General features: G+C 45.1%; 1 protein-coding gene, 1 long non-coding RNA gene and 1 gene segment (V, D, J or C); 1 reads left to right on the top strand and 2 right to left on the bottom strand.

The window, feature by feature from the left end:
* The window catches only part of LOC116149497 (immunoglobulin kappa light chain-like), a 48,437-nt gene extending 21,432 nt beyond the window's left edge, over nucleotides 1-27,005 (bottom strand). The window contains exons 1-4 of the mRNA XM_064481714.1: nucleotides 26,913-27,005; nucleotides 26,383-26,718; nucleotides 22,188-22,280; nucleotides 21,696-21,990 (exon numbers count right to left, since the gene is read on the bottom strand). Coding sequence (XP_064337784.1) covers nucleotides 21,696-21,990; nucleotides 22,188-22,280; nucleotides 26,383-26,718; nucleotides 26,913-27,000 — 812 coding nt within the window. The 5' untranslated portion in view covers nucleotides 27,001-27,005. The remainder of the gene's footprint in view (nucleotides 1-21,695; nucleotides 21,991-22,187; nucleotides 22,281-26,382; nucleotides 26,719-26,912) is intronic.
* LOC135319870 (uncharacterized) lies at nucleotides 1,312-3,948 on the top strand. Its single transcript, XR_010378862.1, has 3 exons — nucleotides 1,312-1,535; nucleotides 3,012-3,113; nucleotides 3,854-3,948. It is a non-coding gene; the product is annotated as an uncharacterized LOC135319870 (long non-coding RNA).
* LOC135319868 (immunoglobulin kappa variable 1D-13-like) lies at nucleotides 13,064-13,670 on the bottom strand. The segment is given in 2 exon segments: nucleotides 13,064-13,492; nucleotides 13,616-13,670. Coding segments are annotated over 2 exon segments (477 nt in total).

Here is a 27,005-nt window from a genome sequence, read left to right as displayed (position 1 = left end):
GAAAGTCAATAGAGGTAAAAATGCATAGTAATTTCATAATCCATACTATGCAGACTGAGAAGTGATGGTCAATTTTAAATAAGCAGCTTTTATCAGACATGGTATCTGGCAGATATTGGGCAAAGTTAGAGAACTTACACTGCTGGGAAAATGTGGCTCTTTTCCTTTCCCTAGGTCACATTTGCCTGAGCAAATTGCCCTGAGTTCCTTTAGGGACATATTGGAGCAAGTGTTCTCCACACACCCATGGCAAACTTTCAGGGGCTCCTTTCTCAAGGGGACAGGTCCTCACCCTCAAACAGCGATGCTGGCACTGTGACCTCTCAGATGGAATGCTCTGTAAATATCAACTACGTCCATTTGGCCTACTGTTCAGAACTTCAAGATTTCCAAATCGAGGTAGATGTGCTAAAACTGAACAACCACCCCAGCAGCTGCTTATGAAGGAAACAGACCGGCATAATCAAAAACCCTCAAAGGTTTGTGGAGGTTTTTGTTTCATGTTGAATCACCGCAGAATGCTGATAGCAGGGATAATCTGCAAAAATCTTCAGGCTCCAGGCTGCTGATGGTCAGAGTAAACTCTGTTCCAGACCTACTGCCACTGAACCGGGCTGGGATGCTGGTGGCCCTGATGGATAGGAAATAAAATAGAAAAGTCATTCAGATCATCTAGATCATATCTGTTGTCTTCCCAACAGCGCTAGGATTGGCGATCTACGTTGAGCTTTAATTATCGTGCTTGCTGAGCAAAAGCGCAGGACCCAACGGCATGCGCAAAGATCTTGCGGACGTGCAGAACCAGCCCGTGCTCCTCTCACCCGGGAGCCAGAGTATCAGGAGGCAGAGAAGCTGAGCTGGGGCTTCCATGACCCACTCGGAGGCAGATCTGAGGCACTGACTCAAGCATAGATACGTGCTCTGGACAGCAGGGTGGGCTGGGAGACGCAGGCAAAGCAGCTGGGGCCGGGGAGCTGGGCTTCTAGCTGCAGAGAACACGTGCCTCCTCTTCTCTGCACTTGAGCACCCACCCCCAGGCGGCCATGTCAGAAAAGCCTGCTGACTCCATCTGAGGGGTGAGTTTTTCTCCTTTGGTCACCGAATTTCCTTCCTGTGTCCTCCCACTTCATTATTCCCCTAGATTCAGAGATACGGTGTTTGCTATAAGCCTGTTGGAAACAAAATTAGATATCCATGGTTCTGTTTTCCTCTTTCTATCAACAAGGTGGGCTAGCTGTCTCCCTTGATGCATGATTGAATCAACGGATTGGAGGTGTTTATCAGAACTTTATCTTTCAGATACACCTTTCATTTGCTGCTTAGTGATATTTTCCGAGGGCACTTCCCAAGAAGTCACCTTATTCTTTGTTCGAATTAGCAAAGAATAACACCAAGTTAGGCCAGACAGCATGGTTGGGAAGATGACCACAGCTGCATAGATGAGCAGGACCCTGGCTCTGACCCCCATGGTACTGCTGCCACATCATGAAGACAGACAATGGCACTGTTCATGCAGGCAGAGAACTCTTCTTTGGGTGAGTCTGTATTCTCTACCCCACACCATTCTGCCCAAAGCATCCATCTAACCCAGACTCAGGTCCTTCTCTCCTTAACAATGTAGGAAACCTATGTTCACACCCCTGATCTACATGGAGTCCAACCTGGATATCCTTGCGTTCCTCTGAACTGTGCACATGGGGTAGTGAGTGCCTGGTCCGGGAATGTTGCCTTGTATAGACTGAGCAGCTCTTTAGGTTACATTCTCTAGTTCTGATTCTTATTTCCTATAAATCTGCTCCTTTCCCTAAAGGAGTTAAATTCTATGGCTTTCCCAACCTTTCTCTACATTTCGAGGGAACAGCTGTATTAATGCCACACAGAGATCTACATGAATCTTCATCGTTCAGAAATCATAGCTGGATCCACAGCAAGATGCTATCCACCCAATGGTCCAGACATTCTCACAGCAGAATAGAAAACACAGGGCATGTCACGTGGACTAAAAGTACTGCTTCATAGATTGGATATCCTGAAGTCAGGGAACCTGATTCCTCCGGCTCTGTTCCTTCTCAAGATTGCTTTGACTATTAAGGGTCTTTTGTGTTTCCATACAAATTTAAAAATTTTTTGTTCTAGTTCTGTGAAAAATGCCATTGGTAATTTGATAGGGATTGTGTTCACTCTGTAAATTGTCTTGGGCAGTATAGTCATTTTAACAGTATTGATCTTCCAATCCTAGAACATGGTGTATATTTCCATCTGTTCATATGTCTTCAATTTCTTTCATCAGTGCCTTATAGTTTTCTTTTTCACCGTGACCTACTACAAGATACTGAATATATTTCCCTGTGCTGTACAGTATAAACTTGTTTATGTATTATATATGTATATACCAGTCAGTATCTGCAAATCTCGAACTCCCTGTTTATTCCTTCCCACCCTACTGCCTACGTGCTTCTCGATCGTAAGTGATGTCCATTCCTCACATTCCATCAGATATCTGAGATTCCCTCCCTGTGGTTAAGCTTAGGAAATGAGCATCCTTTGACAGGTCACTGCAGATCATTGCAGTCAAGTAAACGGCTTCTCTGAGAGGCTAGTCTGCTGTACATTGGCTTGCAATCGGCATTTCTAAAAGCAGCTGACCAGATAGCAGTTGAAAGCTTTGAAAAGGTAAAATAGATGCTTTAGAGGAAAAAACACACGCATGAACTCTGTCACCCATAATCAAAGAGCTGAGCTAGGATTATAGGAGGAAAAGATAAAGAGCTTCAGAGACTAGTCACTGTAAATCCAAGGGGCGTAAAGGCTAAATGCTCCCTTCTGCCCCTTAGTTCAGGAAAACTTCATTTTCCAAGGAAAACTGGAGAAGTGTAAAGCAAAAGAAAATGAGTCACTAAAAATAGAGCTGTTAATAAAACTATTAAAACTGGGCACATTGATTTTTCTATACAGTGCCAGAATATCTACTCTTGTTACTGACCTGTGCTTTGGGTGGTTTCATGCTGCAGGGACAGGATGCATTGAAAGGCCATTGTTCATCCTTAAAAAAAGATGATTTGAATACCTGGCAATTGATGAGACTACAATGGACTGATTTTTTTCCAGGAAATGTAAGTTTTCAACCAGTTGCGCCGATTTGTTCCCTATTCTTCTGACTCCATTTATTTTGAGGGATGAATATACACTGAATGAACTTAGACTCCCATTGCCCCGATCGTCTTGAATAATGACGTTGCTTCAGGGGGAGGGATCTCAGACGGAGTGAGTAGGGGCAGGAGGAAGAATGTTACTTATTTCTTTATTATCTGACTATTCCATTAAACTGAAAGCTCTCTGAGGCCAGAGGTTCTGTTCGATTCGTTCAAAATGTGCTCTGCCTAGGAAAGTTTATGCTACAGTTACTGGCATAATTCTATAAATATTTTTGATTTTATGTGAGAGTGAATGACAACGAACTGCTTTAGCAGAGCTCAGGAACTGAAGCTTTTTCACCAACTACCACCAGGAGGTGCTGTTACACCGTAGGTCTGTTAGTGACAGAGCTACTTTTGGGAGGACTTGGCATGTAGTCTGAGAGACTGGTCGACCAAAAGAACAGCGACCAGGCTGATTCACAAGGACCTAGTGCCTCATTTTCTGAGAGAGCATTTGTGTTGCGGGAAATAGGGGAGGTTTGGTTTTGAATATATTGAGATGCCTAAGCGCTGTACAACAGGAACTTCTAATACTTAATTTAAAATGCAAAAGAGAGTCTGAGATAGAGATAGAAATCTGTGCACTATATCCTCATTCTATTTGGTGGCGTAAATATATTCCACGTTTTTACACCATATTTATATGTTTCCATTAGGTTCTGAAATTACATGCTCAAAATACAAGATACGTCCCATTATGACAGTAAACTTACGTTTTCATGTTGACTGCATCTGATTTGAAAGAAAAGAGTGGATACTAAGAATATTTTACGATTTGAAAACTTGCTGGACTGTATTGAAAGTTGTAATTTTTTTCTTTTAGTTTTATTGTGATATAATTCACAGAGCCCTGGGTAAGTTCAAGGTGTACAGCATAATGATTTGACTTGATTACCACAGTAAGTTTAGCGAACACTTATCATCTCATATACATGCAACATTAAAAAAATTTATTAAGGATTTATTCTCTTAGCAATGTTCACATATAATATACTGAAGTGGTAATGATATTAGTCATGATGTACATTACATCCCTAGTACTTGTAACTGGAAGTCTGTGTTTTTTTACCATTTCATCCACTCTCTGCCTCTGGGAACCACAAATCTGATCTCTATTTCTATGAGCTTGTTTGTTTGCTTTTTGAAGTATAATTGACCTACAGTACTATGTTAGTTCCTGGTGTGCAATTGAGTAATTCAGTATTTCTATACATCACTAAACAATGACTAGGACAAGTCTAGTTTTACTCTGTTGCCATACAAAGATACCACATTATTATTGACTATATTCTCTATGCTGTGCATTTCAACCCCGTGATTCATTTGTTTTGTAACTGGAAATTCTTGCTCACCTATTTTACTCTAATTCCCTCACCTATTTCACTAATATTTAAATTATAGTTTTAAGTCGATTTCTTGTAGTCATAAAATCACATTTCCTAAGATAATGATATTCTTGTCTCCTTTCCATTTTTTTGTCTTCACACCTGACCGCACGGGCACTTTTGGTTTCATCCTCTGATGCTTTGCATAGGCCCCCGGAGTCCTAGGCTGGCTGCTCAGAGCTCTTATTAAAGGGGCTTCCTGGAGACGCGGCCTGAGTGCACCAGACAGGTGAGCAGCAGCAAGATGGGGCCACAGCCACGCCTGCTCACCTTCCTGATGCTCTGGGTCTCAGGTGAGAGGTTTAGAGGAGAAATACCTTTATAAAATTGGAAAGTGATTTTTACATGCAGAATAAATATAGCATTTCATCTAAAACTGTCTCATTGCTTTAGATAAGTAAGAAAACCTACATATTTAAGATGTATATTTCAATATATTAATGATGCAATGTATGGTCACTGTCTGTTATGATTGCAGGTGTCTCTGGGGACATCGTGATGACCCAGTCTCCCAGCTCCGTGACTGCGTCTGCAGGAGAGAAGGTCACCATCAATTGTAAGTCCAGCCAGAGTGTGTTATACAGCTCCAACCAGAAAAGCTACTTAGCTTGGTACCAGCAGAGACCTGGACAGTCTCCTAGGCTGCTCATCTACTATGCGTCCACCCGGGAATCGGGGGTCCCTGATCGATTCAGCGGCAGTGGGTCCACAACAGATTTCACTCTCACGATCAGCAGCTTCCAGCCTGAAGACGCGGCAGTGTATTACTGCCAGCAGGCTTATAGTGCTCCCTCACAGTGATTCAGCCTCAAACAAAAACCTCCTCCCCAGGGCCACGGGTCAGTGAGTATTTACTGCACCAGCTGCTTCCTTCCTGTTCACCTTATTTTGTCCTTAGCTGTACGAGGGGCTGTTCCTCCTGGCCGAATCGTGGGAAATGTGCAGATCTCCAAGGAAGATTAAGTGGATTCGTCTGTTCTGTGTCTCTTGCACTAGGAAGTCTTTCTATGAAGTCTGTGTTATGATGTCATGGACCCTTGTCAGCATTGTTCAGCTTATTTTGCATCACTTGAAATTGTGTTGGTCATACAAGCAGGCACATGAAAAAATGCTCGGTATCGCTAATTATCAGAAATGCAAATCAAAACTACAATGAGGTATCACCGCACACCAGTCAGAATAGCCATCGTCAAAAACTCTGCAAATAATAACTGCTGGACGCACTCTTGATAGCTCAGCTGGTAGAGTGGAGTAATACAGAGGTGGTAACTGCTGGAGAAGGTGTGCAGAAAAGGGAAGCTTCCTGCACTGTTGGTGGGAATGTAATTTGGTACAGCCACTACAGAGAACAGTATAAAGTTTCCTTAGAAAACTAAAAATGGAGCTACTGTATGATCCAGCAATCCCATGCCTGAACATATATCCAGAAAAGATGAAAACTTTAATTTAGAAAAATACATACACTTCAGTGCTCATAGCAGCACTATTTACAATAGCCAAGACATGGAAGCAACCTAAATGTCCACCAACAGATGACTAGATAAAGAAATGTGGAATATATACACAATGGAATAATACACAGTCATAAAAAAGAATGCAATATTGCCATTTGCAGCAACATGGATAGACCTAGAGATAATCATACTAAGGGAAGTCAGTCAGACAGAGAAAGACAAATATTATATCATATCACTTATATGTGGAATCTAAAAATAATACAAGTGAATTTATTTACAAAACAGAAACAGACTCACAGACATAGAAAACAAAGTTATGGTTACCAATGGGAAAGGGGAGATGATAAATTAGGAGTATGAGATTAATAGATACACAGTAATAAGTATAACATAGATAAACAACAAGGATTTATTTTATAGCACAGGAGACTATGTTCAGTATCTTGTAATAACCTATAGTGGAAAAGGACCTGAAAAAATATATATAACTGAATCACTTTGCTGTACACCTGAAACTAACACAGTATTGTAAATCAATTATACTTCAGTAAAAACAAACAAACAAACAAACAAAAGATAAATTGTGTTGGTCATACAGATAGATTTATAAAACTGAGACAATCATGGCTTCAATTGCATTCTGAGAAGAAAGGCCAGTGTGCTCATGCACTGATGGATAAACTCTCTCTTCCCTGTGCATGATAACACTAATAAATAAATTTTTGCTTTATAATCTTTAGTGTTTTCTATATGTAGTACCACATTATCTGCAAATAGTGACAGTTTTCCTTCTTCCTTTCTAATTTGGACACCTTTAACTTCTTTTTCTTGTCTGATTGCTGTGGCTACAATTTCCAATACTATGTGACTAAAAGTGGTGATATTGGGCATCCATGTCTTGTTCCTGATCTTAGAGGAAAAAGCTTTTAGCTTTTTACTGTTGAGTATGATGGTAGCTCTTGCTTGTCATATATGACTTTTATTGTATTGAGGTTTATTTCCTCTGCATCCACTTTGTTGGGTTCTTATCATAAGTGAATGTTGAGGATTTTTGCATCTATGTTCATCAGAAATATTGGCCTGTGCAATTTTCTTTTTTTGTAGTGTCTTTATCTGATTTTGGTATCAAGGTAATAATGGCCTTGTTGATTGAGTTTGGAAATGTCCTTCCTCTGCAATTTTTTGGAATGGTTTGAGAAGGATAGGTGTTAACTCTCCTCTAAATGTTCAAAAAATTCACCTTTGAAGCCATCTAGTCTTGGACTTTTGTTTGTTGGAAGGTTTTTTTTTTTTTTAATTACTGATTCAATTTCATTACTGGTAATGAGTCTCTTCATATTTTCTATTTCTTCCTGATTCAGTTTTGAGAGTGTACATTTCTAGAAATTTATCCATTTCTTCTAGGTTTTGAGGCCTATATGTAACTCAGTTCCTACTTTTTTTTTTTTTATAGATGAATACATGGGGGATGGTGGCCATTTCTGTTTTCTCCCTTCAGATTTCACATCCAAAATTCTCTTTTTTTTTTAAACTGAAGTATAGTTGAGTTACAATACTGTATTAGTTTCTGGTAGAAGGGAAGAGCCCAGTATTTCTCAAGTGGATGTCTCTCATTTTCTTGTGGGGTTCATGTAGCCTGCTATCTTCTGCAGGAACCACAAAAAAAGACCCCATGAGAGCTTGGGCCTGACCCACTTGGGAAGTCTTGAGTCCTTTGCTTGGTATTCATAGCCTGAACACCTAGATCCTACCATGCGAGGGCAGGATGACAAATGATTACTTCACAGTAACTGACATTTTGTGCAGGGACGAGAAAGCTGGAAGATGACTGAGGACATCTACCTGTCTTGATATTTGTCAAGCTCCTCCTCCTTTGATGCTCCCTTCCTCCTGCTTCTCTGATCAGCGATGGCCTCTGAAAAGGCAGAACTGGAGACCAGGAGACTCCTGACTGGGAAGTCTCAGAGAGAAAGAACCCAGTTTTCATGATTCCAGCCTGAGTAGCTGCTAGCTTTTCTGGTGTCCTCAGGGTTGACGATGATGACTTACTTTAGATACCTTGTCAAGGATTTTGCTTGTTGAGTAAAAATAATATTATGCAGAATTAAATAAATTATATGGCAATATATCCATCAGCTGCTCTTTTACATGTAACAATAAGGCAATTTTCCTGGACTGAAATCGTTTTTAAAATTCTAAAAATGCTATTGTATGTATTTGTCCATAAGTACATTAAATAGAATACATTACTAGGTGACCTTCTCAGTTGGAATCTTGTACTCTGAAACTTCCAAGAGTAATTTTTATATATCAATCTCTCTACTCACTTCATAGTCTAAAATCAATCTAATATCAATTACACCACCACTCCCAGTGTCTTTGGGACATCATATCTTGCTGCAGGAGGACGTGGGGCTTCTCAGCTGTAACCTCCGGTGATCGGAAAGCTGTCTGAGTGGGAAGTTAGGGGCTGGTTGTTCTTCACTCTGAATAGGCATGACTCCTCAGCTTGGGAGGGCATCAACGGGGGACACAACATTAGCTTTCTGGACTGAGCTGATGGAGAGTCTCTGTCTTTTCCAGACTAAGACAGGTTCACCGATAGCTTAGGTCCCAGCCTTCGTCATGTGTCCATGCTCAGCTTCCTAATTCTTTCTGGTTTTGATGGCATTTCAGGACTTGGTTTAAAGGCTATTCATTGTAGCCAACTTCCCTTCCCCATCGAAACAGGCCACCCTATTTCACTCTGTTATAATTTCGCTGTTTTCTTGTTTAAATAATGATCACAACTTTAAATGCATTATAATTTGTCATTATGTGAAATTTCAATTTCAGGGTTCACAGGTGTTCCTGAAACAAGTTATATCCTCAGGTTGGGCAGCCCGAGGACCCGCCCCCACATGGCATTTTTAAGGCAGACTAGAAAGTGAAGCTTCAACAAATGGTTTACAAAAATCCCTTGGGACATGCTTGAGCTACACTTGGAAAATTTTGGTGACCTCAAGTCCCGCTGGGTATAATAAGAGCACGTGTCCCCTTGAGGACTAACCCACGCTATTCTGAGCTGATTCGCCACTAGACAATGCTCCAGACTGCTCACGGAGTCCTTGAAGACCTCTTGTCAGGGTCCCTGAGGAGTAGCTTCCAGCTCAGCTCTCAGAGGTCTGGGGCTCCCCCTGCTGTGGATCATGCTGCTCTGGACTTGAGGAGAGAGGGAAATATGGCGAAAATGTTGGACACACTCATGGGGTCGCCAGGCTCTCTATGTCTTTGGGTTCTTGGTCTGGAATTGAAGCATTTGTATGTTTTAAGCTACTCATACTGTTTTCTGGTTACTCCTGACAATGATTACAAGTGTCACCAATGCAATGGGTCTACATTGGGGTGACCTCAGTACATCTGCTAGGTTTAATGTTTATTGTTTATGATCCCAGGCTCCACGAGGAACATTGTACTGACCCGTTTTCTAGCCTCTGTGATAGCATCTCCAGGGGAGTTGGCCACCATATCCTGCAGGGCCAGTCGGAGAGTCAGTGGTATTTTGGGCATTATTATCCTTGTTAACTGGTGTAAACAGAAGCCAGGACAGCCTCCCAAACTCCTGATCTGTGCAGCAACCTGTCGAGAACCTGGAGTCCCAGCCAGGTTCTGTGGCAGCGGTTCTGGGACTGATTTCACCCTCACAATCCATCCCGTGGAGGCTGATGATGCTGAAGAGGATTTCTGCCAGCACAGTAAGGAGGATCCTCCCACAGAGCTCCAGGTCTCAGCCAGCACCTCTCCAGGCGGCTGCTCACTGAGCTCAGCCCTGTCAGATGCTCCTCTCCACCTGGGCACCTCCACCCGGGGTCTCTAGGCTCATTTCAACAAATGAGTAACATACAGAAAAATTTTAAACCCAATTGTGTGTCTCTGTGTGTGCATCTCCCACAGAAGCTGTTTTATAATTAATTAATTATTAAAAAAAAAACTAAATTAGGACCTCTCAGACAGCATGTATTACTCAGTGCATTTCTGGATGCAAAAGGCTTTCTTTCTCCAGAGAAGAGTTTTAAATTTGAAGGAAAAATTCCCAATAATTTCAAAGAAAAAGAGCTCTGAATAGCTGAGATTGTTAGCTGTATATCATTCAGACAAAGGCTCATAGTCTCACCTTAATCTTGATTTTTTTTTAACCACCCTACTTTATTAAACTCGCATAAAAATCCCTTCATAGTTATTTAGAAAACTAAGGATCTTTGTAGTTATCTTTTCTCCTTTGACTCAGATTTCTCCATTTCTGTGTTTTCCAAAAGCATTACTCTTTGATGAATTTTGGGCTGGTATGTTAAGTTACTTGCCCAAAGTCAAACATCTAGCTGAAGGAAGACTCAGAATGTGGAAACTTTAGGTCCACAAATGGTAAATGCTAAGAGGGCTGTGGAGAAAAGGGAACCCTCCTACACTGTTGGTGGGAATGCAGTTTGGTGCAGCCATTATGGAAGAGTATGGGGATTTCCCAAAAAACTAAAAACAGACTTATCATATGATCTAGCCATCCCACTCCTGGGCATATATCCAGAGAACCTTAATTCAAAAAGATACATGCACCCCAATGTTCACAGCAGTACTATTTACAATAGCTGAGACATGGAAACATCCTAAATGTCCATCGAAAGATGACTGGATAAAGAAGTTGTGGTATATTTACACAAGGAATACTACTCAGCCATAAAAAAGAATAAATAATGCCATTTGCAGCAACATGGATAGCCCTGGAGATTGTCATGCTAAGTGAAGTAAGCCAGAAAGAGAAAGGAAAATACCATATGAGATCACTTATATATGAAATCTAAAAAAAAAAAAAAAGACGAACTTCTTTACAAAACAGAAACAGACTCACAGACATAGAAAACAAACTTATGGTTACCAGGAAGGGAATGGGATGGGAAGGGACAAATTGGGAATTCAAGGTTTGCAGATACTAACTACTGTATATAAAATAAACAACAAGTTCATCCTGTGTAGCACATGGAACTATATTCAATATCTTGTAGTAACTTATGGTGAAAAAGAAAGTATATTCATGTGGCATCTCATTTAATGAGACAGATGCTCTTGGCAGGTGACGATTGCTGACCCAGGGACTGTTTTCAGGGATCATTTTAAAATTCTTGCTCATTTAATGGAAGAACCAAATGTAAAGAACCAGGTACATAATCCTCAAAACGACTTTGGGGTGTGATGAAAACTAGAAAATACATCCCTCCAAGCTTCAAGAAGGAGAAACGTGTTCCTGTTAAACACTCACGTGGCCTTGACTCCAGGCGCCGGGTCACAGTCTCTGACCTCTCTCCCTTTATTTAAAAAAATATTCACAGCAACTTCAATTTTAATAACTAAAATCACTAAATAATACAAATGTCCATCAATAGATTAATGGATAATCAAATTGTAGTGTATTATGTAATTTTGTTGATTGAAGTACAGTCTGACCTTCTCTTTTAAACACCCTAAACCAGCCGCCATCTGCCTCCGCGTCTTTCTGCTGCCTTCTCTGCTTTGCGGGTCCTTCTGGGCGCTCACTTCTCCTCCCAGAGCCTCATAAATAGGATGTTCCCTCCGGCCCCGAGGAGCAGCGGGCGGGTCACACAGGGAGCTGTCACCAGTTCTGTTCCTGGGGCTTCTGGGGCTTCTGGGGCTCTGCACCCCAGGTGAGCCTTCAGGACAATGAAATGTGCAGACAGGAGGTTTGTTTTAAGCTGGGAACATTCAATTGTATTTAGTATTAAACACACACGCTGAAGGAGTGTTGTTCATGTTCTCACTGAGAGTCACAGAGCACATTTTACAAAGTCTTACACTTTCAGGGGGAAATGCAGGGAGGGAGAGCCATGGTTTCCTGTTTCCCTCCATTCCCTTCTCTTTTTTGTTTAGTCTCAGGTCCTTACCGTGACACTGGGCTGACCAGTCCCCGGACCCTCTGTCCAGAGCTCCTGGAGGGAGGACCACCGTCACCCGCAGGGTCAGTGACAGTGTCAACACGCGTGGAGCAAACAGCCTGTCTAAACTGGTTCCAGCTGAAACGTGGAAAACCTAAGCCACTCATTTCCCAGCTTCCAAGTCACTAGCTGGGGCGTCACGGCGGTTCAGTGGCAGTGGGTCCCACAGAGATGTCTCCCTCCTCAACAGCAGCCTGGAGGCCGCAGACGCTGCCCTCTAGTGCTGCGGGCAAGTCGCCTCCCTCCCTCCGCAGCGATGCAGCCCCCCCGGGAGCTGCGGGCCCGGCCCCCCCCCCCCCAGCCCCCGGGCCGCTGCTCCCCCTGCGGCGCCTGCCCACCGCAAGGCACGCGTCCTCCTTCGGTGGCCATTTAAACGCAGCAAAGACAGGAGCCCCCAGGTCGAGAAGCCTGCAGTCCTGGGCTTTAGTCAGACCACCCACTGCCATTCTCAACACTCTGGAAATGTTCCTTTTGTTACTGCCTTACATTTACTGTCAGTGGAATGAAGGTGGAAAAAAATCCCTTGTTTCAAAAAGTATCAAGGTGTAAGTTATGTGTAATGCACATGTAGAGGGTGATAAACACATTTTTTTCTAATTTAATAAAGGCTGAAAACAGCAAAGCAAAGATTTTGAGAAACACTTGTTTCCTAGAGACTTTGGGGCACTATTTTTTGTATTTAAAAGTTGATGTAACCCATTCACAGTCACTATGTTTAAATCCCAAACTTGATGTCAGTAGTCATAAGCAAAGAAGGAAATGCTAGGTTTTTGTAGCTAATTGATTTTGTGGTTCAGCATCCAAAATGCTAATTTTCTATCATTTCATTCTTTTGTTGTCTAGTATAACAAAATATATGGAGACAGGGTGGCTTCACCCCTGCTGTACGAGCCCTGATGCCACATCCCAGACGAAACAGGGGTCATAAAATCAGATCATCTCTGATTTTATTAGACAGGAGAGACATTGTCTCGTCTGTGCTGCTGGGGCTGAGGAGGGTGAGGGAGTTAAGGTGACAAGGAGGCTTCTACCAAAACCTTCCAGTGCCCTTCAAACATGGGTGCACCTGAGAAAGGCTTTCAGCAGATGGAGGAACCTGGGGGAGCAGCTGGGGCAGCCCAGCCTCACACGTCTGCCTCCCCTGGTGGTTTGTGTTATGGCTTGTAACACTGTGGGAGGGTAACTGTTATGCTGCAGACAGTAATAAGTTCCGACATCTTCAGCCTCCACACCGCTGATGGTGAGGGTGAAACTTGTCCCTGATCCACTGCCACTGAACCTGGAAGGGACCCCGGTGTGCAAGCTGGATGCACCATAGATCAGGAGCTTAGGAGCTTGCCCTGGTTTCTGCTGATGCCAGGCTAAGTAACTGCTGATGCTCTGACTGGCCTGGCAGGTGATGGCGACTGTGTCTCCCAGAGATGCAGACAGGGAGGAGGGAGACTGGGTCATCTGAGTAGCACACCTGGCACTTGAGATGGGAAACATAAAAACACATATCCACACAATTAATCACGTTATAAGAAGACTTCCCTGAAGGGCCAGGAGGTACTGACCACCCAGAGCTGAGTAAATCCCAGCGTCTCCGTCCTTACCTGGGAGCCGGAGCAGCAGGAGACCGAGGAGATGAGCGGGGGCCCTCATGTCCATGCTAAGACCTGACTGGGACTGGTTCCTGCACAGGGTGCGTTTGGACGATTAATAAGTGTCCTGGGCGGTGGGCTGTGCTCTGGGACCACGCAAATCAGCAGGGGGTGGGGCAGGGCGGGGCACAGCTGCAGAGCTGGCCTCCCCTCAGTGACAGCGCAGGTGCAGGGTCCCCCAGGTGTCTCAGGTCCGACCAGGGCAGCACACATCAGCCTGCAGAGAGTGTGTTTCTTCAGAAGGGCCACAGGATACAATCAGCCTACTGTCCTATGGTTAGAGTAGATTTTTGTTTTTCTCCCTTCAAAGTTTAAAACCTGCTTTTCTTGTTATCTCTCCAGCTGACGAGGGGCTTGCAGGTGTGACCCAACACCAAAGATGCAAGAAATCTTCTAACCCCTTTTGACTTGTAACCTCTGGATATCACTGAGCCCAGAGAGGCTTTCTCTTTGACTCTCTGATGCTCTTGGTGAGGTAAATGATCAGTGTGACCAGCCAGAGGTGCTATGAAGTAGGGGAACGATACATTATGTGCACAACCATGATTTGAAAAGAAAGGACCAGACACTGGGGACCTTTCATCACTAACCTGTCACCTCCAGCTGAGCATTTATGAGCGTGCTGCCCCCCCATTTCCATCAAGGCCAGTCGAGGACAGAACTTTTCTGTCTCCACGTCTGGGAAGTATCAGCCAGCTTCGTAGCTCTGTTTGTCATCACACACATCCCTGCTGGATGTTCCCTGCCCTCCACGCATTATCGCCTGTGTGTTCCACCCCCTCTTAACCCAGGATGTTCTTCTTTAGAAGCTGGCATCCTCCCTGGACCAAATACTCATGTATGTCCTTTTGGTTCCCCAAATCGGCATATTCTACCGACCCACCCCCAACTCTTTCCCAGATCCGAAGAGAACATTGTTTTCAATGGTTGGACTCAGGACATTAGGGCCCAAGCCTGGTGAGGACGCAACCCCGCAGGAAGGTAAAAGCAGAGGAGCTGTGTGGGGTTGGCGCCCACAATATGGAAAGGGCATCTGCGTGGGGTGGGGCTGGACGTGCAGCGAGGGTCACTGGAGCTGGAGCGAGGGGCAGCGGCGCTGGATTCCCAGCTTTGGTGTGTGAGCTTCTGGGGGGTAACGGAGGACCCTCACATGCGTGGGGGCCCCTGGGGCAGGAGTCAGCGCCCAGACGGAGTGAGGAGTGCACCCATGCAGGGGGCACAAGGATGCTGGTGGCTGTGCAAAGGCTATCAGAGCTGGAGCAATGTGTGTGCATTAATAATATTTGGAGTCAAATTGTCACTGTTAGATGACCTGGATAGCTGACAGTTAACAAGACTACAGTTAACTTTCTTTCTCCAAGGAGCACAAGTGTTAAAATGCACTGATATGTCCTCCCCCCGCCCTTCTTTTGAAAGTTTTATTTCTTTCTTTCTTAAACCTCATTTAATATTTTTGGGTGGGAGGAGGTAAGTAGGTTTATTCATTTATCTGTTTATGTATTACTTTGTTTTTAATGAAGTGCTGGGGATTGAACCCAGGACCTTAAGCTAAGCCCTCACTCTACCCCTGAGCTACACCCTCCACCCTGTTCCTCCTTCGCCTGAGTCTGTTCACGATGTGGGACTAGGAAACACACTAAGTGCACCTTCATTCATCGCCCCATGCACCCTGAGTAATGACATTACTTCAGGGGCGGGACCTCAGAGGGAGAAGGGCGGGGACAGCAGCAGCAATCTTGTTTGTTTATCATCTGTCCCTGCCATTAAAATGAAAGCTTTGTGAAGTCAAGGGCTCTAACGGAGTTATTCAGAACGCCCTATGCCTAGGAGAGCTCACCATATTTTTATTTGTGTAATTCTATAACTATTTTTGACTTGGAGAAGGAATAAACTCTTAGCAGGGCTTGAGAATTGAGGCTATTCCACGTGTTACCCCCAGGAGGCGCTGTGACACCTGAGGTCACTTAGAGAAAGAAATTTGAGAGGCTTTAAAATGATATTTGCCTCATAGACAGAGAATACAGGCTTGTGGTTGCCAGGGGGGCGGAGGGTGGGAAGGGATAGACTGGGATTTCAAAATTGTAGAATAGATAAACAAGATTATACCGTATAGCACAGGGAAATATACACAAAATATTATGGTAGCTCACAGAGAAAAAATGTGACAATGAGTGTGTATACGTCTATGTATCATTGAAAAATTGTGCTGAACACAGGACTTTGACACAACATTGTAAAATGATTATAAATCAATAAAAAATGTTAAAAAAAAAAAACAACAACGGTATTTGAGAAACTAACTGATTGACTTAAAGATGAGTGACAAGGTTGATTGGTTTCCTGACACAGCCTTGTGGTGAGGGAAAGATGAGAGGCATGATTTTGGATGTACTAAGGTGTGTATGAGATGTCCAAGAGGGACTACAAAGATGAATTTTAAAATTCAAAAGAGAATCTGAGCTAGAGATACGAATGTGTTCACTCTGCCCTCTTCCTATTCAGTGAATATATTACATATACCGACACCACGTATACATGCTTTAAATAAGTTCTGTACACATACTCACAATTGCATTTTTTTTAATATAAGTTAATTTATATTTTTGAGTCTCCTTGAGCTAGTTTGAAAAATTGGAGTTGATATTAAGAAAATTTTCCATTTCGGAATTTTGCTGAACTGTGTTGAAAACTCATAGTGTCAAGTCGGTTTCTGGCCTCTGGTCGGCATACGCTCACACTTCCTGGGGAGCTGATATTTTTATCTCCTTTTCACTATTTGTCGCCACAGCTCAGTGCTCAGGCACTTTAATTTCATGTCCTGGTGCTTTGCATAGGCCCCCGGAGTCCTAGGCTGGCTGCTCAGAGCTCTTATTAAAGGGGCTTCCAGGAGACGCGGCCTGAGTGCACCAGACAGGTGAGCAGCAGCAAGATGGGGCCACAGCCACACCTGCTCACCTTCCTGATGCTCTGGGTCTCAGGTGAGAGTTGAGAGGAGAGATGTCTTTATAAAACTAAAAAATGATTTTACCATGTACAGTAAATGAGCGATTTAACCTAGAACACTGATTATTTATGATAATAATAAACCCTATGTTTCTTAGACATATATTTTAATATAGTAATAATGCAATGTATGGTCACTGTTATGATTGCAGGTGTCTGTGGGGACATCGTGATGACCCAGTCTCCCAGCTCCGTGACTGCATCTGTAGGAGAGAAGGTCACTATCAACTGTAAGTCCAGCCAGAGTGTGTTTTCCAGCTCCAGCCAGAAAAGCCTCTTAGCTTGGCACCAGCAGAGACCTGGACAGTCTCCTAGAAGGCTCATCTACTATGCGTCCACCCGGGCATCGGGGGTCCCTGATCGATTCAGCGGCAGTGGGTCCACAACAGATTTCACTCTCACGATCAGCAGCGTCCAGCCTGAAGACGCGGCAGTGTATTACTGCCAGCAGGGTTATAGTGCTCCACCCACAGTGATTCAGCCTCAAACAAAAACCTCCTCCCCAGGGCCACGGGTCAGTGAGTGTTTGCCCCACCGCACCAGCTGCTGCTTTCTTGCTCAGCCCTGCGTCTCTCTTAGCTGTAGGAGAGGCTGTGTCTCCTCTACGTTGTTCAAGAATTTTTGCGTCACCTAAGTCTGTGTCGCTGTCCATACAGATAGATTTATATTATTGAGCCAATCACAGCTTCTACTGTGTCTTGCGGAGAAGGGACAAGTGTGCTTCACACCCTGAGGCATCAGGTCTCAGCCCTGGGCCTTGTAACCTTGAATTTTATTCTATCTCCCTGTGCCCATCGCTTTCTTGCCTTGGGAGCCGCTCAAGGTTCACTGCTCAGTTTCCTGTTATCAGTCGCTTCCCCATCAGACCTTCGTCTGCTTGTCTGAGTCGTCTTCTCCCACCTGGCTGTTTGCTCAGCATCTCGTGTTCTGATTTTCTGCATTTTGAGCTCATGGTTTTTGTCTCAGAACTGGGTTCTCCCCTCCCTTCCAGGGCTCTAGGTCACACTTGCTTTCCCAACGCCATGCTCACGTTCTGTGTCCTCTTTGTCCGTCTTTTCTCCACTTACAGCCCACGGTGCTTTACATCCCCGACAGCGGCCATCCTTGGTAACTCTGCAAATGTGAGCAGCCAGCTCTGTGGCTTTGATCCCGTAGTCACTGATTATCTACTGAGTTTAAAAAATAAACCCCAGTGGACAGCCTTCCACCCTTGTCCTGTGTGGCCACGGTCCCTCTCCGTTGCCTGGCTGTGGGGCCTTTGATTTACAGCTGCACACCCGTCAGGGAGAATTAGGGTGGTTTGAACTCACCTCTCCCTTCTGCCGTGTCTGGCTGCTCAGAGCTCACTGGAATCCTATATTTTTCCTGCTCCTTATGTCACGACAAGGCTATTGTGGGAGACACAGCCACACCCGGGAGGTACCCCGGGGGCCCGGGCAGTGACGGGACAGATCCTTCCGCAGCAACCTAGTCCCCTGAGATCCCCAGCGCCTCCTCTTGCACAGACTCAGGGAATCTGCTGTGCCTCCTTTCCAGACAATCAACACGTGTGGGCAGCTGGGCCATCCCACAGAGGGAGGTGTGTGTTGAGGGCTGGACCATTTCGGGAGGATCATGTGTACCTTGCATGCAGTAACAAACTCCAACATCCCCAGTCTGTGCCCTGCTGATTTTAAGCATAAAATCTCTCCCTGACCCACTGCCCCTGAACCTGTCTGGGACCCCAGAGACCCGTTTGTAGACAAATGTGGAGTCTGTGGCTAGATGACACGCTTGTGAGATTTAAATTTCTTCCCTGTCTTATGTTTTTCAAACTGTGATTGTTTTCCACCTTCAAGATAGTGGGTGGAGTGATTCAGCTTGTGATGGTCTGAGGATTTCTACCAGAGAGACCAGGGAAAGACGGCTTTCTCTGGCCCACAGATCACCCTCTTCTTGAGAACCGGACACTGTGTACAGGCAGTGGGACCTGCAATGAGGCTGTGAGCTCAGCAGTGAGATGAGGGCAAGGGCAGGCCTATGGGCTTGCTTCCTGGAGAAGAAGTGGCCATTCTTCCAGGGACCAGGGATGCTGAGAGCTGCGGGGAGGGTCAGCGTGGAGGCATCTGTGAGCCGCATCAGTCATGGTGACCATGGCACTGGTTACCCAACAACTGTACACGGATGCCTGTGTGTGGTCCAGTCATGGAGACAGAGGGCAGGGCCACGATCTGAGGATGGCTAGCATGCGGTTCACTTGGCACTCTGCAGTTTCAAGTATGATCCTAGCGGATCCATATTAGAAGAGAAAAGGGGCCCAAGCTTATGATTCTTAATTTGATATTGAAAGACATCTCTTCTGTTAATTTTTCTATCCTGGATGTAGCTACGGGTATAAATCTAGCCAAAGCCATTGTTTTCATTTGTCCTGTTAGTCACTGACATTCTGTGTCCACAAAGCTTGACAAGTTGGAAAGTTAGACCACACCGATCCTTTCTGTTAAGCCAGGTGGTGACTGCAGACGTGAGCACATGTCAAATCCCGTCTACAGGCCTTCAAACTATGACCGCTGCCTGGGGAGACCTGCAGGTTTGTACTGATGCCTTTCTGCAAGAGGGGGCACCTTGATCTAGGTCCCCTGATGCCGGTCAATGACTGGATCACATTCTTTCCCTTGGTACAGGGACCTCTCACCACAGCCCTTTTGAACACACTTTCTTGGTGTGAATTATTTCCCCAGACCTGTACTCTGCTTGGGACAGTATGTGACAGAGGGAACTTGCTCTCAGCTGAATAAGCATCAGTTGTGTCATTTGTGAGTCTTGCACTTGTGTATTTGCCCGGTGACCCTGGAGACTGCTGGGAGAAGGGGCAGCAGGAGGAGCTGTGAAGTGATTCCTGGATGCTAAGGGCAAGCAATGAGATGGGTACGGAAGTGATGATGGTGTTGGTGGGTGGTGCCTGGCATCTGGCTGAGCTCCTGGCCGTTATCAGCAGAGACATAGTCAGAGCCCCTCCTGACATCTCAGTGGTGTGTGTGCTCCTTTTGTGGCCACGGGTGGAGAAAACATCCTGAGGTTTTTTCCTGTTATTTGACAGTGTCATTTCCATACTCATCTGTCCGTCTTTCTTGCACGTTTTCAAACATGTTTTACTTCTGACACCTGTAAGGGGTCATCACTGGTTTCCAGGTTCTATGCAAGAGTGGGGCCACATTCAACATGACGTCTGGTTTCCAGTCCGATGTCAGTGCTCTTTGAATTGGGATTTCCCCACCATCTCTGGAATCTAAAGCCTGTGGAGGTTAAACAATACTTTGCTGCTCAAAACTCCATTTAGTGCTGGGCAGTATCTGTCTCCAACAAAACACACACATGCACACATGCACACACAAGAGAAAAATCCTATAAATTAGACTACAAATATCAAGAATCTCTTTGCAAAGACATCATTAAGAACTAAGTAGGCGTGCCACACACTGGGAGGTGATGTTCCAAGGACTGTTTCTGACAAAAGATTTATTTTAAAAATATGTAAACAGCTCCTCAAAAAAGGCAAAGTATAACTGGAACAAGCACGTCCCAAGAAAGAATGTCTCCAAATAGCTGCGAGGAAATGAGGAGCATACGGGGAGGTCCTCACTGTCATCACACACCAGGGAAACGTAAGTTCTACCACAACAGCACTTCAAGACCTACCGACACGAACACGAAATAGGAGCCTGACAGTGCCAAGTACTGAAAAGGGTTGGAAGCAACTGGAACTTTTATGCGAGGTTGGTCGGGTGTAAGATGTTCATCGTTTTGGAAAACTATTTGACATTGTTTATTAAAGGCCAACCTATGCCAACCTGAGGTCACTTCCATTCCTAGGAAAGTACCTAAGAAAACTGAGGTCCTAAGTGCACAACACCGATTGCAAGGATGGCCTTTAAAACTTTGTTAATAGGAGCCTCAAAATGAAAACAACTCACTAATTGAAGAATGATAAATTGTGATATATATATATATATATATATATATATAGTGATTATTTTGCACTAAAAAGGAACAAATTATGGCCACACTGACAACACAGATGAAGTGAAAAAAATATGCTGATGAAAAGAAGCAAGACATCAACCGGTATATACTGTATGATTCCATTTATACGAAGTTCGGGGACAGAGAAAATCAGATCGACATGGATAGAAAACGGAGCAGTGATGGTCTTTGATGGTCATGGATGGGGCATGGAACTGACAGGAAAGGAGGATGATGGAGCCTCTGGGATGCTGGAGACAGTCTGTATCTTGAGCTGGGAGGTGGTTGAGGAGTAATGTGTATATGTTTCTATTCACCCAGGTATACACTAGAAATTCACTTTATATCCAGCAAATGCACTTTACTGGGTTTAGTTGTACGGACTTTTTTTTTAAATGAATGAATGAATTAGTGATGGAGTCAGATTAACCGATTCTTTTTCCATCTTCTTCCTTTATAAGCCCTGGGACCTTGAGTAACGTAAGCTCTGAATACATCTGGTTTCTCATCGTTAGATAATTGTGAGACCGATCGCACTAGGGGAGTGAGCTGTAAGTACAGTGTTCAACACAGTCAGCCCTTATGACTCATTAACTGGCAGTTGGCAGCACAGTTGCTGGTGGCGCCTGTTATTGCTATTAGCCGTAGCGTCAGGAGCAGCGGTCACAGTCAGAGCGCCGTGAATACGCACTCTCATTTGTTTGGCTTCAGCTCTTTGTCTTTAAAAACATTTCTCAGAGAAGAGATTCAGAGGCCGTGTTGTGGATAAACTCCTTTGCAGACCTGAAGTAGAAATCTCAGTTTTAGAATTCATTGAGTTGAAGTTTGGGGCTTTTATGTTGTCAACAAAGGATGCCTTCCAAGGCCTGAAGTCCCAGTGCAAGGCATCATCCTCCCTGCAGACCCTCCTCACAGTAAACCCCGCCCCCTGAGCAGAGCGCAGGGCGAGGGCAGCTGTGGAAGCCCCGCCCGCAGCACACACCCGGCCTGGGAGGCGGTTTTTGTTCAGGGCTGTAACACTGTGGGAGGAACCGTGTAACCCTGCTGGCAGTAATAACTGGCAGCGTCATCAGCCTCTACCTTGTTGATTGTGAGAATGAACTGTGTCCCAGACTGAAGCCCAACGAACCTGTCTGGGACACCAGGATAACGATCATCAGCGTCATAGATGAGCAGCCTAGGAGCCTGTCCTGGTTTCTGCTGATACCAGCTCACGTAATCACTGACGCTCTCATTGGCCGTGCAGGTGATGGAGATGCTCTCCCTTAGGGACACAGAGAGGATGGCTGGAGTCTGGGTCAGCACAGCGCTCCCGCTGGCAGCTGAGAAGGAAGCAAAATGTCAAGTTACCATCGTTACATAAACTCCAAGCCACAGTCCTCCCAGCAGGTTTAGCTGCACTTGGGTGTCCGAGGGGAGATTAAGGGCAGAGACCCGCAGAGACCCTGGGGAGGATCTGCCCGTTAGGGGCTGAGGACTCCCATCGTGTCGGGGGTGCTCCCTGCACGCCCCTCCTCACCTGGGAGCCAGAGGAACAGAAGGCAGGAGAGCTGAGTCAGGACACCCATGTTCAATGCAGGTCCTCCCTGAGGCTCTTTCTTGTTTTCTTCCCCCCAGAGTCACTAAGCAGCCTACTTATGAGGACCACGAAGAGCAGAAATGGTCTCTGGGGACAGACATGCAAATCAGCACGGGGATGGATGCTCGTGGCCTTGCAGGTGCAGAAGCAGGCCTCCTGGAGGGTGGAGTGCCTCCTGGGAGGTCACTCCAGTGCGGCTTCAGTCAGTCCCAGAGGAGTTTCTCCCTGGTGTCTCTGAGATAAAACCATCTCTGTATTTTGTGGACCTTAGTTGTCCTCAGGGTCTAAAAGCTTCTAATTGTAATAGGGTTTCTTCCTTCTAAAAATGTGGAAAGAAGTTAGATGACTCTCCAAGACTTAAACTGTAATACGCACATACCACGGTCCCTGTGAATTTCAGGAAATGTCACGCTCTGGAGATGGGTGTGGAGTATGGGTTCCATCTTGATTTGTTACTTAGAGTAGACAGCGTCGTCCACGCGGAAATGAAAAGAAGGAAAACCTGTCTTTGGAGGAAATCCATGCACGGCCCCGCTGGGCGCTGTGCAACAGAGAAGGCTCACAGTGTGTTGGACACATTTCCCTGCCGGTTTTAGTCTTTATTTTGGAGATCCGTGTATTTTGTACACTAACTTTTTTATTTCACACATTACCTTTGTTCTTGTTTCTTCTTCTGACTTTCTCTCATTATATTGTCATATCTGAGGGTAACTAAGGTTTTTTCTTGTTTGTTTTTTGCCTGATACAGTTGCAGTTTTATCATTAACTGCATCACCTTTTTATTCTCGCAAGTGATCCAATTTTGGTGAAAATTTATATGGTCACTCTCTATTCTGACTCTATTCCTAGCACACAAAGATGCTTTCTTAATGGAAAATTAGTAAGAGGCCTGTTTCCTTATGGGCCCAACTGAATGTACTTTCTGATGGAAAAATGCTGCTTTCTCTTTGCATGAGAACTGGGATCAAGCCGTCCAGCAGAGGGCGCACCCCAAGCCCAGGTCACTAGAGCCAATGCCTGAGCCCAAAGGCACCTGTCACTGACGTTGGTCATCTGTTTAAAAAACTGTAATTGTCACTCAGGAGGGGATAAGTTCATTGATAAATATTCTGGCTTACAGGGAGCTCAGAGAAGGCTCTGGGAATGTGTTCATTACCTGAGCTGATGGGAACATGTCTTTACAGCCCTGATCTTTCTGTTTTCTCAAGACCATACTCTCCCTTTGCCAAATCTGAATAAATAGCAATAAATCAAATGAAATCCTATTAATTATGGGCTAGTTTGAGCAGTCATAGGACATAATTGTAAAATTTAATAAAGAGAACCTGTGGTTTCTTCACAGGAACTGACTTGGGCAGACCTTACTCATCTTTCTTGTCCTGTGCCGTTGGAATTAAGAACCTCTACTGTCCAGAAGCTGTTTGGCTCTCTTTTATTCCGGTACCTTAGCAGCTCTGGCTGAAATTCAAAAACAACTGTAAGAATTTATGTTACTGATCTACGCAAGGGTAAACAAATGCACCAGGTCTCCCTGTGTGAGGCAAAGCAAGCAGGAGAGTCTCGTGACGACATGGAGACTCTGAAGTGCGTATTTCATGGTTAGTGAAGTTTCTGGCTTAATGCTAAGGTTCTAGGGCTAGTAAACTAGTTTGCCTTAGATTTGTGATACCCTCAGAACCCACAGAACAAAATGAAGAGATAAGGAGCGCTAGTAACAAAATTTGTTGCAGGTTAATAGATCCTGGTACTGGTGACGTGGAAGTCAGCCATGTTATCTCCAAACTTAATTTTATCTCCGAACTTAATTAATTCTGAAACAGAAGGAAACATTTGGAGTAACCCGGAATTGTAACATATCCAGGATTTCCCTCGATGCCTAGGTGGCTGACGGGTGAATTTTTCTCTCTCAGGAAATGCATGTGTTTCACTTTCTCTGTCTTTACGTGTAAATGGCGGTCAGTGCGGTACCTGGGCTACTTCCCAGTGGTTGACACGATGCACCCTGTTAAAGGTCACGAGGACACGAGCTGACTTAGGGCTCATCCTTGCTACGCTCCTGGTCACTGCTGGGCAGCAGGTAACCTGCTAATTTGGGCCCATGGTTCTTCAAGTTGTCCTGAATCAATAATCTATAAAATGTTAGTTATGGGTGCCTGAGGAACAATCTAAAGACAAATCTTGACATACGAGCACACATTTCTAAAGTGCAGTTTTGTCCCCCCATCTGCCCAGAGGGCCAGGGGAGTCCCTCCCCCAGTATTTGTGAGACAGGACAACGGTTGGTAAAGCAAACAAATTACGTGCAAGTGTAACATCTGTAGGATGAAAAGGGGACTTGAACATCCACTTTTAAATAAATCAAGTCAATACATTGTAACTATCTCGTCCTGAAATTCTGATGTGCTTCCGTCCTTAGGCTAAGTGTTGTCCCATAAACATTTGAAGACATGTGATTTTATCCAGGTACTTCATTTTTCAGCTTTTCAGCCTTATATTTGTTTATTGGTCAGTTTGTTTCATAACTATCATTTGTATAAATCAACATGTGGAACGAAAATGTTTGACTTTTCCACCCTCCCTTGTGCTCTCAGCTACCAGAGTAACAATGAGCCAGGATGTGGGGGAGGAACAAGTGTCTAGACGTTGAGGACGAGGACACGTGTGTGTAACATAAGGATGAACTCGAGGCAGTGAATTCAGAACAGGAGGTTGGACAAACAATGAAGCACTTCGCTCAGTGATGTAGACGAGATGCCCGAGTGGTGCACCATAGAGGAGACGGGAAGGGAGTGTCAGGAGGAGAGGGGATGCGATGTCAGAGCTTCTGGCTGAACCCTGTTCCCCTGAGAAAGCCCAAGAGACTATAAGAGCCCCAGGGCTGAAGATGCAGCTGGGTGAGCTTTGTGCCCAGAGTGGTGAGAGGAGGGGGGTCCCATGTTCCTGAAAGGCAGCTCTGCTGCCAATGGTGAGAGCGATGTCTGTCCAGACTGCTGCCCTTGACCGGGCAGGCACCGTGTCCAGGGGGCAGCGTGAGCGAGCAGGAGCTCAGGAGCTGGTCCTGGGCTCTGCTGCTTTCAGGCTGTGACAGTGTGAATATTCTGGCTGACCTGTAGGTGACAGTGACCCTCTCTCCTGGGACACAGGGGAGGAGGCTGGAGATGGTGTCCACACAGTGTCCCCACTGGCTTCTAAGTGGGAAGAAAACATGAACTTCTCCAAACATTAACAACAAGCATGTAGCTCACTCAGTCCGATGTAACGCTGACCAGGAAAACAAACAAACTCGAACAAAAACTTCATCTTCAAGGAAATGACAGTGTTTAATGCAGGCAAACCAAGGGTGAAGCTACCTTCTCACTTGTTCACTGACTTGATACGTGCAATCTTTGCAGAAAAGAATCTAAATGGGGAAATTGGGGATTCTTGATTTTAACCTCCCCCGGCTGGGAACCCTCGAGTGCTCCCAATATTTACAACAAGGGGCTCAGATTCCTCCCCTTGTTCCAACTAAGCATCCTCTCTGGGAGAGGCTGCTTTCTCCGAGAGCTAGCTAGCTGTCTATAGTCCTGTTGCCCATGGACCCGTCTTCATATGTGCGGAGCTCACTGTCTAGAGCCTTCTGGATTCTCAGTCAAAATGCTCCACTTGTCAAGTGAATCTTAACGCTCATCTGACTTGACAAATATCCAGGCTTCAGGGTCTGCCTCCTCACTGGCCTTATCTGTCTCTCCTCTGACCCAGGATACACAAAACCTGAATCCCTGGGCTCTCCCATCATTTACGTTTCAAGCCCTATCTTGGTTATTTCAGGATCTTCCCCCATTTAATTCCCTTTAGACCCAAATGAATAACGGTAGCCCACGAAGAAGGGATAAAAAAAATTTTTTTTACCAGCTTGGAAAGAATAATTTATGTAGGCATGTAGACAGATGAAAAGAGATCGATCTTCAAATTTTTTCATCTAACGGGACAAATTACTGTGGGTGAAGGTGAAACCAAGTCAGGAGCAGACGTGTTGGGCGTCAGCCTCAGGGTGGGGGGGGGTGAGCCGCACGTAGGGTGCAGGGCAGGGCGGCACCCCACTGCGCCTGCAGGGGGCAGAGCTACACGGTACTGCCTAGTTTTCTGTTCACTCAGGCTGAGCGTGTTTTTGCTCTAGGTTGTAGCACTGTGGGAGAAGAACTGTAGCTCTGCTGACAGTAATACTTTGCAGCGTCTTCGGCTTCCAGGCTGCTGATGGTGAGGGTGAAATCTGTCCCAGATCCGCTGCCGATGAACCGGGCGGGGACCCCTGAGATGGTCTGGGAAGCGTACTGTATAAGGAGCTTGGGAGGCTGATTTGGTTTCTGCTGGTACCAGCGCAAGTAGTTGCTGACGCTTTGGCTGGCCCGGCAGGTGATGGTGGCTTTGTCCCCTGGAGCCTTAGACAGGAGGGCTGGGGACTGGGTCAGCACGGTCGCCCCACTGGAGCCTGAAAGCACACGGGAGACGTTAGCAGAACACAACTTATGTATGTGGAAGTTGCCGTTCTTCTAGTTAGATGGGGAAGAAGATTATTTTTTTTTTTAATTCTTACTTAATCAGTAAGCCTACTTCAAGTGGTAAAGAAAGCAAATCAGTCATTGAAATAATGTCCCCCTTTTATCTTTGTCTCGATATTCTCACCTGGAACCCAGAGGAGCAGCAGCCTCAGGAGCTGGGATGGAAACACCGTCTTGCTGCTGTTGACTTGTCTCTGCCGCTCAGACCGCATCTCAA

This window comes from Camelus dromedarius, chromosome 33 (genome assembly GCF_036321535.1).
Source record: "Camelus dromedarius isolate mCamDro1 chromosome 33, mCamDro1.pat, whole genome shotgun sequence".
In the NCBI taxonomy this organism is placed as follows: domain Eukaryota; kingdom Metazoa; phylum Chordata; class Mammalia; order Artiodactyla; family Camelidae; genus Camelus; species Camelus dromedarius.
The sequence above is the reverse complement of the archived record's forward strand: the minus strand, read 5'-3'. Positions and strand labels throughout refer to the sequence as shown.